Source organism: Alligator mississippiensis, chromosome 14 (genome assembly GCF_030867095.1).
Source record: "Alligator mississippiensis isolate rAllMis1 chromosome 14, rAllMis1, whole genome shotgun sequence".
Lineage (NCBI taxonomy): Eukaryota > Metazoa > Chordata > Crocodylia > Alligatoridae > Alligator > Alligator mississippiensis.
Genome location: NC_081837.1, coordinates 6,054,375 through 6,066,382, shown reverse-complemented (window position 1 = coordinate 6,066,382; position 12,008 = coordinate 6,054,375). Strand labels below are relative to the sequence as shown.

At 45.6% G+C, this 12,008-nt stretch overlaps 1 protein-coding gene and 1 long non-coding RNA gene across 2 annotated transcripts in view; one reads left to right on the top strand and one right to left on the bottom strand.

Annotated features, from left to right (window-relative positions):
• Positions 1-4,422: 4,422 nt before the first annotated feature.
• On the bottom strand, positions 4,423-8,050 carry SRSF1 (serine and arginine rich splicing factor 1). Its single transcript, XM_019493264.2, has 4 exons — positions 7,734-8,050; positions 7,166-7,350; positions 6,717-6,889; positions 4,423-6,443 (listed from the first exon to the last, which is right to left on the bottom strand). Exons 1-4 carry the CDS (start codon positions 7,925-7,927, stop codon positions 6,249-6,251), a joined length of 747 nt encoding a protein of 248 aa, XP_019348809.1. The 5' UTR covers positions 7,928-8,050; the 3' UTR covers positions 4,423-6,248.
• A 166-nt stretch (positions 8,051-8,216) lies between these two features.
• LOC109284567 (uncharacterized) overlaps positions 8,217-12,008 on the top strand; it is a 33,832-nt gene continuing 30,040 nt past the window's right edge. The window contains exon 1 of the long non-coding RNA XR_002092056.2: positions 8,217-8,348. This is a non-coding gene — a long non-coding RNA (uncharacterized LOC109284567). The remainder of the gene's footprint in view (positions 8,349-12,008) is intronic.

Genomic DNA, 12,008 nt, shown 5'->3' with positions numbered 1-12,008 from the left:
TATATCATGGAAGACAGTCTAACTGGCCAATCCAGCTTGGGGGAAGAATGAGGGAAATGGGACACCAAAGCCATGCCTCCAATCTAAAACTAAATTTCTGAATGTAAAGTGTTTACTTTTAAACTGGAGGCACCTTTTTGTCAAAGCTGCCAGAGAAAAAAAAAAAATCCTCAGCTTTATATTTGTTATGAAAATGCTGTTATATTTTTGTCCAGAAAAAAAACCCCTCATTTTCCAACCATTGCTACTTGAAGTGATGCTGAGAGACGTAGTTAGCAGTTAAGCTGGATTCAGGGAGAAGGCCAAGCAAGAGTTGCACTTCACAGACTAATTCAGAGACATAAGCTTTTGTAAGCATCAGCTTGAAGTCCTGATACTGTAGTATCACTTGGATTTAGAAAGGACTTAGGTTTTTCCTTCATCAGTACTTCATGGGTACAGCTACTCCTTGCTTAACGTCGTACTTACATTCTTGAAAAACACAACTAAGCAAAACAACGTTAAGTGAATCCAATTACGTCACAGTATTTATATACTAGGAGGCAGCGGCCAAATGATGTTATAACTGAGCATTGCACAACTTTGAACGAGTATGTTCTCTGATGGATCAGCGACATAATAACAAAACAAAGTTAACCGGGACAATGTTAAGTGAGGAGTACTTCTACCACATTAATGGTAACGTTCTCAAGCCACCACTTGCACACTGAAAAAATGCTTCAAGACATGTTACAGCATTACGAAGAAAGGAAGATGCTCAAGCGTCAGGGAGACTTTTCTTAGTGACATCATTCAAAAATTATTTTTTAATACGCACACAAGTGGCATTACCAGAATGACTATACCCACATTCAGTAGATAAACTAGGAAGTGGGTCATTTTGTCCTTCATATGGAAAAAAAAAGCATGAAACATTTGAAGGTGGAACCTGCACTCAAGAACTTGAAGATATCAAACCCAAAGTTGGCACCTTTCCATTTTTTTTCAGGCTTGTACATACATACCTTGAAACTTTAGTTTTAGCATGCATTTTTACAAGCGATTTTCCTTTTGATCCAATTCAACATGGGGGGGGGGAGGGAGGGGGGTGCGCACGCAAAGGTTGAGCATATGCTATCCATGAAAATGTAAAAGGTGAATGCTTCCCTGACTGGAGTATAACCATTTGAAATCAGTAACAACTTCCTAAGAAAATAGCAAAATATTCCATTTGTATAAAAAAAATATTTTTCCAAGACTGCCAGTGAATTCAGTTCAATTTTCTTACAAGCCACCAACTACATACATGGGTCAGTCATTTGTGTAACATTTATGTCAGTGCAAGAACTAGAAAAACATTACATATGACTAGGGCATGTCAAAACATAAGATGGGGGGGGCGCGCAGGCAGCAGCAGCACACGGAGAATCATGCAAAGCTGGGGACATGTGTCCTGTCTACACCAACTTAATTATTAAGAGACTCTATTCCACTAGTTCTTGTCTAATCAGGAGCAATCTGTAACCTCTAGTTATGTGCTCTGACAGGTAAGGGTGCAATGAAATGTAGAAAGGCCATCTTGCTGAAAACATATTTTGAAATGCTGAAATGAAACCAGCACTGCACAACCATTTTATTACAGAATCTCCAAGTGCTTTACAAACATTAGTGCCACAACGCTATCATGAAGTACATACCGTCTCCACTTTACAGACAAGGAAATGAACGATTGACACTTCTGCAGGTGCACAGGAACAGGGACACAGGTTGCCAGGTCCAGTACCTTGTCCACTGGACCATCTCTCCTCAGCAGAAGGATCAGCAGGAAAGAATAACATCTTCCAAATTATTCCATTTCCTTCTATTTAATTTGATGAGAAATCAGATGTCGAGTTTCCTTTCAGCTACGAGATGCTACTAGCAGCCTCCAACCTTTTAGAGGTATGGTTGCAGGGCAGTCCTCAAAGGAAAGAATTTAAACAAGATCATCTGCTTTGCATGAAAGAGTCTGTGTTTTCTAACTGTAGGCGTTTACATTAGAGCAACTGGCCAGTATCGCCTCCTCCTCCTCCTGGGGTACAATGTGCCAATACACATCAGTCCTCCACTGCAGGCTGCCAGCCTTTCTGCAGGCTACATGTACTAGAGCTGCAAACCACTCTGACATAATCCTGGAAGTAAATGATTTTCAAGCATTTTAACACAATTTCATTGAACACATAGCCAGTAAGATTGTCAAATATAACTTGTCAAATTTCTATTTTACCTGTTAACATTTTCAGATTGCTGGGAACAGAGCTGGTCACTTAAAATATATCTATACGTAGCTTCACCAGGAGCGAACCCACTTCAATTTATAGTATGAAGCTCGCAGGTCTACCATAGCAATTTGGTCTGTAGTATCACATTCTAGGACTACTACGCTGCTGAGGCATCAATATTATCTTATGGTTTAGCTAGCAAACATCTCTACTCCCTGAGTTTTTTGGAATGCGTTTTTAACTTTGGACGTAATCTAGTATCAAACTTGCTACTCCTGTACAGAATGACAGTTCCTTTGAAGACATCTTTTAAACCATGAGCCCAACACCCCTCATACATCTAACTCTTCCTCTCTTCTCCAGTTGGCATCTTCCTACTGGCATTCTTGCATCCAAATGTGATGGGATTACTAAATCGAGCGTAAAAATCCCAATTAAAGATTTGCAAAATAGCTTTCTACTCGAGTTCTCACAGCGCCTTGCCCCACCCCCACAATCTCATGCTTTTATTCATTGGCAGTTTTATAGTTTGAGAAGACTTCAATCTAGCGCACCATGCACACTTCACACAATTTATAAGTTAGTTCTACAGGAGAAATTCTAGACTGTGAGACAAGTTTCCACATTTATTTCTGGCATACATTACATTTATGAAGTCATATTCTACACTCCAGTACTCTTGAGATAAGAGCATGGTCTGCTTTCACAGAATACAAATTTGAGTCTCACCTTGACATGTAGCGTTTTGCCTAACTGCAGAATTTTGGATACCGCTTTTCCCTGCCATCCCATAACAATGTATGATCAACCACCCCCGAAGGGAATCAAATCTTATCATATTTACACAATTGGTTTTAAATCTGACAGCTTTCCCCAGGAGAATCCACTATGAAAGTGACTTCTGCACTGGCAAGTCAGTTTTTCTTTACATAACCTTAGGCACCTTACTCAGCTTTTAAACAGGAGCCATTCAGACCTTTACTCAGCAGTTACACTATATACTTGTCTTTCCTATTTTGGGCTTAGTATTGGCACTTCATTTCTCAGTGACTTTATAATTAATTATTGATCCTCATATTTAAATACAAGAGACAGTTTGACTAGAGCAGTTTAGCTATAATTACAGACACCTCTGTGTTTTAAAAAGGTTACGGTCACATTTAGATGCTTCAGGTCATGAATCAGAATGATACACCCTGGCTGTTGACTGGACATGGCCTGAAGCTAAACAGACCCAGGCATAATAATTACTCAGCTGCCTACAACGTAATCATGGCTTAATGATGAGACTTAAGTGACCTGCAAGCAACCCTCTAATTTCTTGTTCACAGCTTCCTAGTATTTATCCTTTGGGCTGAACACACATTAGACTCAGAATTTTTAGTTGTCCCATTGTATCAAGCTAGAAAGTTGCTCCATTTCCCCATTATATCAAGCTACCCAAAACTGGTGTAAAGTGTTTTACACAGACTGCATTTTGTATTACTGAGTGGCTACTTCCACCATGTTTCTATGTTATACCATTCTTTCTAACCCTAAAATGTCTTTTCTTTGTAATCTTCACGACTAGTAACAAGGTGTTAAAGTGAGCATTCCATTTTCAAATGTGTGCTTTTATCTTGCACGTTCCCCTTACACAATTCATCTTTTGATAAACAAACAAGCTGTGTTGCATGAGATAAAGTCACCACATTAAAATGCTAAAGGCTATCCAAATATATGTAGAATAAACAAGATAAGACGAACAAACTTAATGCCTGCTGTAAGTATACAGCAGTTTATTTAAAGTTAAGTCCTTATTACAGCATAAGAATTGCTTTCGACTTATTTCTAGAGTTTAGTGAACTTGACTTTTACTGACAGATCTGGCTAAGTAATTTGTCTTGGATTTTCTTTTAAATTAAAAATACTGAAAAATAATATTTAAACTTCAGAACAGTTAGCGTTTAAAAGCTAGTGTGAAACATAACCCCTATGCAACTCAAAACATAAGCACTTCATTTTAATATCGTCAATCTTTAATCTTAATTATGCCAAGAGACTAATAACAATAAGACAACCATGCAGAGGGTTTTTTTTTAAAAATTTTATTTGTCAAAGAAAAAAGGCAATTGCCAATTGAAAACCTACTTAATCTTTAACTTCAGTTTTTGTCTTTAAATTTAGAGAAACGACTTATTGATTTACTTTTTTTTTTTTTTTTTAAACAAACCCCCCTTTTCCCCTTTAATGTTTACCATCTACTCGTGCTGAATCCTTCCAAGGAGATTGCTCCAGCGTACCTCTCCAGGTCCTCGCTTTGCTCCTTTTACCAAAAAATGAAAAAAAATCCTTCGTGCATCTTAAGGGCTCCAATCGTCAAAAATAGGAAAAATATCTTTGGAATAGCCAATTGAGTTGAATAAAAAAATCCACACGAATGCGGTTTGGTTGGGGCAGGAATCCACTCCTATGTTCCTGGTAATTTGATCCCGCTCCATGAATCCTTGTAATTCAGCCTCCCTATCCTATCCACATTATGATTTGAATCCAATGATCCAGCTCCAAGGATTGGGATCCAGTGAGCCCTCTCCAATCCAAACCTTTATAACCAGCAAAACCAAAAAAGAGGAGGCAAAAAGTTAGATACTGTAATGAAAAAATAGGATTCTGGGGAATGATGAGTTATGTTTGCCATCAATTAATTAAGATGTACATTAATAACTATCAATTCCCCAAAACAAACTTTTGAATGGTGATGTTCAGATAAAATTTTAGAAATGTTAATTATTTGGAGGAAATACTGTAATATTTACATATGTTAACTGGTAGCGCCAACATAAGTCATTGCTTGCATGGTGAATTACAGGTTTTGTGGTTGTAAAAAAAAATGTTTATGAAATTGGAAAAGTTGACTGCTAAAGCTATCCACCTACTGTATGTCTAAACTAAAGCTAGTACTCCCATCTGGAGGGTAACAAAATTAACTGCTTTCAAAACATATCAGTGAGTCAATTGTGCATTAGTCTGAAGGGGAAGGGTTGAGATTTAAGGAATTCTTCCCAACTAGTTTCATTTTTGCTTTCATTCTGATACTTAAAAAAAAAAATGAAGTAGCAACGCTATATCAGTCACACAGAGGACATGCAGATTTTAGCAGTATTGATATTATACTCTGATTTGAAGATACCCTGAATCTACAAAGTGTACAAACACTACGCAACGTTAACACTTGTAACCAAATGCTGCATGACAAAGTGAACCGCTACGCCCACCCCCGGAAGTTCTTTTAAAAAAAGTAAAATGGAATAAAGTTACAAAAGCAAGTAGTTTTTGCCACAATTGCTAACAGGGTTTTAAGGAACAGAGCAATTGTAGTCTACAATAACTAAAACATGCCTGAAAAAGTTACAAGTAGATGTAAGTACTCAATTAACCATTGTCATTCAGTATAAGGTCAATACTGCCAATTTCATCTGTGACAATAGCACTTGGAGTCATACCATTGCCTCCATTATTGATCTGATCCTCCTCAATCCTCCTTTTGACAATCCTAAAATGATTGACATGTGCTCCACAATCCTTTAATCCAAAGCATTCTTAATCCATCTCTTCAGATATGTCTACAGAAAGACACATGAAAAGGCAAGGTAAAATATAAGATCCCCCAGAAGAGACAAGTTAGCCACAAACATCCCAACATCCCCAGCTCGTATAAACCATAGCTGAACACTGAGACATTTACACAGCAATACCACAGTCTGAAGAGTGTGGGTATTTACTAGAACTAAATTTAAACAATCCTGACTATGACATCAATTAAAATACAATTTACCAAAGACATGAGGGGGGAATGTTGATGTTAAGGAGCAAATACTCACTAGGGATTTTACACAAGAATGCAATTCAACACTTTAGCCAATTTGAATAAAACAGTCTGAATTAAAAAAAAAAAATGAAAAGACTGTACTGAGTAAAGAAAATTGTGTACAACATGGGTTCTACAAAAAGATCATAGCTAATGGTCATTTATGTACGAGAACGAGATCTGCTGTGACGGGGAGAGTAGCGTGGAGATCCTCTGCTTCTTCTTGGGGAATAACTGCGGCTTCTGCTGTTGCTTCGACTACGGCTCCTGCTACGACTACGGCTGCGTGACCGAGATCTTCCATAGCTTGGGCTTCTTGGGCCATCAACTTTAACACGGATGTAGGCAGTTTCTCCCTATTAAATAGACACAACTTTCGATTGAAGGGTCTAAGCTTTTCAGCTGTCTTTTCAGGCATGCTGAGTACATTAAGTAAGACACAGTCTTTTAAATAAAAGCTGCTCTGTTTCTCTTGTGCTAACGAGGACTGCCTTACAATAAACCACATCAGACTCCATTTTTTCTATGGGCGCCAGCTGACACAGTTGAGCCTTCACTTCCTTACCTTCAGCTCCCATTGTTAAGCCCTGTGTATCCAATTCTGGCCCCAAAATAAGCAGGGAACCTACCTCATGAGATCTAAACTTAGTGTTATCCAGTTTTCGCACCGCGTAGGTCATATCTTCTTTCCGCACAAACTCCACGACACCAGTGCCATCTCGGAAAACATCAGCATAACATACATCACCTGCTTCACGCATGTGATCCTTCAAATCCTGCCAACTCCCACTTGGAGGCAGTCCTGAACAAAAACAGGTCGCAAATTACCCGGGACGTCCACGGGGTTGTTTATGACCCAGCCGCGCCGTTACGTGCGGCCGGGCACAGCAGGTGCCTAGGTGATTTGAATAAATTACCCCCCGGGGGAGGCTTTCGAGTGCTATAAATAATAAGCGAGGGCTGCGTAACGAAGCTCCTCGGGGGAACGCAATCCCGCGTGGCTCAACAGCGTCCCCGGGGGGAAAGCCGCCCCTCGCCCCGCCCTCGTACGGCCGCCGGGGAACGGGCGGGATCTTACCCGAGACGATGACTCTGTACTCGGAGCGCCGGGACGGGGGCCCGTACCTGCCCCGCGGGGCTCCGCCTCCTCCGCCGCCACCACCGCCTCTGCCGGTGCCTCGGCCGCTCCGCGGGAACTCCACGCGCAGGCGATACCCGTCGTAATCGTACCCGTCCCGTCCGTACACCGCGTCCTCCGCGTCCCTGCGAAGCGGGGCGGGGTGAGCGGGGCCTGCCCAGCCGCGCCCCCGCCCTTTGTTCCCCCCCCACACTGCTTTCCCGCCGGCCACGCCCCAATTGGGGGGGGGGGCAAATGGCAACATCCCCATGCTTGGGGGGGGGGCAACAAAGTGAGAACTCCCCCCATGCCTGGGGGGGGGGCAATAAAACAGGAACAACCTCATGGTTGGGGGGGGTCCAGGCAGAAACAGCCCCCATGCAGGGGGGAGGGGCACAATTTAGTAAGGGGGTCCGAAGCACCACGTGGGGGGGGGGTTGTGAGGGGGTCCCAGGCACCATGTAGGGGGGGTCCCAGGCCACGTGCAGGGGGGGGCGGTATAGCGGGGGGGGGCGGTCCCGGCCCTCACCGCGGGTCCTCGAACTCGACGAAGGCGAAGGGCGGGCCGCCGCGGCGGTTCTTGAGGTCGATGTCGCGGATGGCGCCATACTTGTAAAAGACGTCCTCGATGTCCTTGGTGCGGATGTCGGGCGGCAGGTTGCCCACGTAAATGCGGCAGTCGTTGTTACCGGCGGGGCCGCGGATCACGCCGCCTCCGGACATGGCAAGGTCAGCAATGGCTGCGGCGGGCGCGGGCCGGAGCGCAGAGAGAGAGAGAAAAGGTAGCGAGCGGGCGAGCGCCGGGCACGGAGCGGACGAGAGGAGCGAGCGCGCGACGGCTGCAAACACGGCTGCAAAATGGCGCCCGCCGCTCCCTCGCGGTGTTGCTGCGCGCAAGGATCCCGCCGCCGGTCGAAGCACTCCTTCACCCCGTTCGGACTGCGTCGCGGTGTCGCTCCGCTCGCACCGCGCATGCGCCGCCTGCAGGGAAAGTAGTCCCTGCCTTCAATTGCTTCGCCTAGACAAATGCTACCGTGGAGCTCGGCGGAGCGCCGCGCGCCGCGGATTGTGCGGCCTAGAGCCGGCCTTTGGGGCGTGAAAAGCACTCCTTTGCCCCTTCGCGAGGCGGAAGCCGTCACATCCGGTGAGGAGGCCCGGTGAAGAAGATCCGGCTCAGCTCCGAGGGGAGGGGGGCCCATAATGCAACGCGCGGGCAAAGGGCGGGGGAGCTTGGCGCCAAGGAGGGGCGTGGCCCACAATGCACCGCGCGGGGGCCTGGCTGCTTTATGTGCCCTAAGGGAGCCTGGGGGAGGGGCAGGGATAAGCAACAGCCTCCACGTTCCCCCCTCAGTCTGAGCAAGGGGTGCATTTCCCTCCTGACCCCACATCCAGCAGCGGCTCTGGGCATGAGAGAAGTCTGCCCAAGCCAGCAATCCTGTTGCATTGCCATGAGGCTGAAGTTGGTTGCTTATTCCCAGTTCCTAAGGCAGGGGGTCAAATAATGGGAGTCAAATAATAGATATATGCAAGCATGTTGGTGCTCTGGAAACCTCCCAGATTAAATTTGTGCAGGGGAAGGGGATCCCTGCCGATTTCCAGCACCGCGTCCGTGCCTTGTGCACCCTGCTCGTTGCCTTGGGGTGCTGGTTTCCTTGCTCTCCTAAACCCATCTCGACCGCCGCACCGTGCCTTTCGTGCCCTGCTCACTGGCGACACATGGGGGGCACGCGGGGGCACGCGCACCCCCGGAGATCGGCGGTGCACCCCCTGCAAAAAGCGCTGCTGATGCTGCTGGTGGTTGCCGCTTGCCACCCCCTTCACCGCTGAGTTTCTTTTGCAGAGGAAGGTAAATTTCCCTCTGAAATAAGAGGGGTAATGAGCAGAATGATCTGTCTCTAGGTGACTGGTTACTGCAGAAACCAAAGTGTACATTTCATAGCGCTGCTTATACAGGTGCTCCTCAATTAACGTCTTCCCAGTTAATGTAGTTTCGTTATTACATCGCTGCTCTGTTAGAGAACGTACTCGTTTGAAGTGGTGCAATGTTCGGTTATAATGTTATTCAGCTGCCACCTGCTAGTAGGTAGCTACTGTGACGTAACTGGATTCACTTAACATGGTTTCATGTAAAGTCGCATTTGTCAAGAACGTAACTACGACGTTAAGCAAGGAGTAGCTGTACTCCTATTCCTGGTTTGAGCAGTGTCTGTTCAGCTTCTTTCCCAGCGTAAGCGTTCACTACATTTTGGTTAGATCAAAATGGGGGAAATGGTATATCTAAGGGAAGTATCTTTCCAAGCTGCCTGTCTTTATCTACATGCCAATACAGTCACTCCATCTTAAACTATCAGCCTGACAGGGAACTGACACCTAAGTCAATGAAAAGCAAACTATACAATTTATGTGATGCGCTCATCCGTTCCTAACTAGACACAGGTTTGCTTGATTGTTTAGGAGAGCCGAGGGACCTTTATTTTTACGTCCCTTATTTCTGCAAGAGCTTTTCAAGGCACCTGATTTGGTCCCAGCAATTTATTTTTTTTAAATGCCTATTTAATTGCAGTCGCCAATATATTGACAAGGTCTGTTTCTCTTAAGGGACATCTTCCATTCTGCATTCATTATGTGCCATGTGTGCTGTTATACGCATCTTTTACCATGTCAGGTTGGTGCATAATGTGAAAGCTCCATAAGGAATTGTGGGGAAGGGAGAAAAGATTGGGAAGGAAATGGGAAGAAGCAAAAAATATATATCGTACAGCTTGTGGATATTTGGATGATGGTTTTTGCATACATTTTAGTATATTTTTCTGGTGTGTCATTCCCTCCCTGGTTTTTAACGGTGGACCTGAATACAAATGCTTCTGAACGTAAAAGGGGAATTTAGAAAAGAGCCTGGATCATGCATTAAGAACCCAAGACTAATTTTCAGAAGTAAGTTTAGCAGTTAGGCACAGGTCATCAAGGGTAATTAGGCACCCGACTGACCAACATGTGGGTCTTAGTTCCTGAAGTCAGTAGAACTTGAGTTCCTGAGGGCATATCTACCCATCCTCTGTGTTGGGCCTGGGTAATCAGCTACGAAGCATGCCCTTTCCATTAGGCACGCACCAAATCCCATCCTACAACAGTGCCTGAGTAAGCATCCCTGAGACAGGGAGCCTGAGGAGGTGCTGGGCATGCTCTTAGCTTGGCTTCAAGGCAGCTACATGGCTGCACTTTGGGGTCTGGGGTGCCTAGAGTGGGCAAAGTTAGTGTAGACATGACTTGTGTGCCAGAGGGACTTGGGTTTGGTTTGCACACAGCTTTCCTATCCATCTAAGTATTTGACTTAGGATACCTTTTTGATTTTTAATCAGTATAGTCACGTGTTCAAATCAGCAGGTCCAGATGCTGTCCACCCCAGGGTGTTGAGGGAGCTAGCAAGGGTTATTGCAGGGCCCTTGGCACGGCTTTACGAGTACTCGTGGTGCTCAGACCAGGTGCCAGATGATTGGAAGATAGCCAATGTGGTCCCCATCTTTAAAAAAGGGAGGAGGGAGGACCCAGGCAACTATAGGCCCATCAGTCTTACCTCAATCCTGGGGAAACTCTTTGAGAAGATCATCAAGGAGCACATCTGTGATGGGCCGGCATTGGGGATGATGCTCAAGGGCAACCAGCACGGTTTCATTAGGGGCAGGTCATGTCAGACCAACCTGATTGCCTTTTACGATCAGGTCACAAAAGCACTGGATGCAGGTGTCACCGTGGATGTAGTCTTTCTGGACTTCAGCAAGGCCTTTGACACTGTCGACCACCCCATCCTCATTAAAAAACTAGGCAACTGTGGCATTGATGCCTACACAGTCAGATGGATTGCAAATTGGCTGAAGGGTCATACTCAGAGGGTGGTGGTGGATGGGTCATATTCAACCTGGGGGGAAGTAGGCAGTGTGGTCCCCCAGGGCTCGGTCCTTGGGCCTGCACTGTTCAATGTCTTTATCAGTGATTTGGATGACGGGGTGAAAAGCAACCTGTTTAAATTTGTTGATGATACGAAAATTTGGGGTGAGGTGGGCACGCTAGTAGGGAGGGAAAGACTGCAGCAAGACCTGGATAGGTTGCAGGGTTGAGCTAACAAAAACAGGATGCGTTTCAATACGGACAAGTGCAGGGTGCTGCACTTGGGCAGTAGTAACCAGCAGCACACTTATGAGATGGGAAACTCCCTTCTTGAGAGCACGGAGGCAGAAAGGGATCTTGGAGTCATTATTGACTCCAAGATGAACATGGGCCGACAATGCAAGGTCACGGTTGGCAGGGCTAACCGGACCTTATCGTGCATCTCAGGTAGGGCCCAGGAAGTGATCCTCCCCCTCTACGCGACACTGGTCAGGCCACAGCTTGAGTACTGTGTCCAGTTCTGGGCACCCCACTTCAAGAGGGATGTGGACAACATTGAGAGGGTCCAGAGGAGGGCCACCCGCATGATCCGGGGACAGCAGGGCAGACCCTACAATGAGAGGCTACGGGACCTGAACCTGTTCAGCCTTCACAAGAGAAGGCTGGGGGGGGACCTGGTGACCGTCTATAAACTCACTAGGGGGGACCAGAAGGGTTTGGGGGAGACCTTGTTTCCCCTAGTGCCCCCCAGGAGAACAAGGAATAATGGCCACAAGTTGTTGGAGAGTAGGTATAGATTAGACATCCGTAAGAACTACTTCACAGGGCGGCTAGGATCTGGAACCAACTTCCAAGGGAGGTGGTCCTGGCTCCTACCCTGGGGGTCTTTAAGAAGAGGCTTGATGCCTACCTGGCTGGG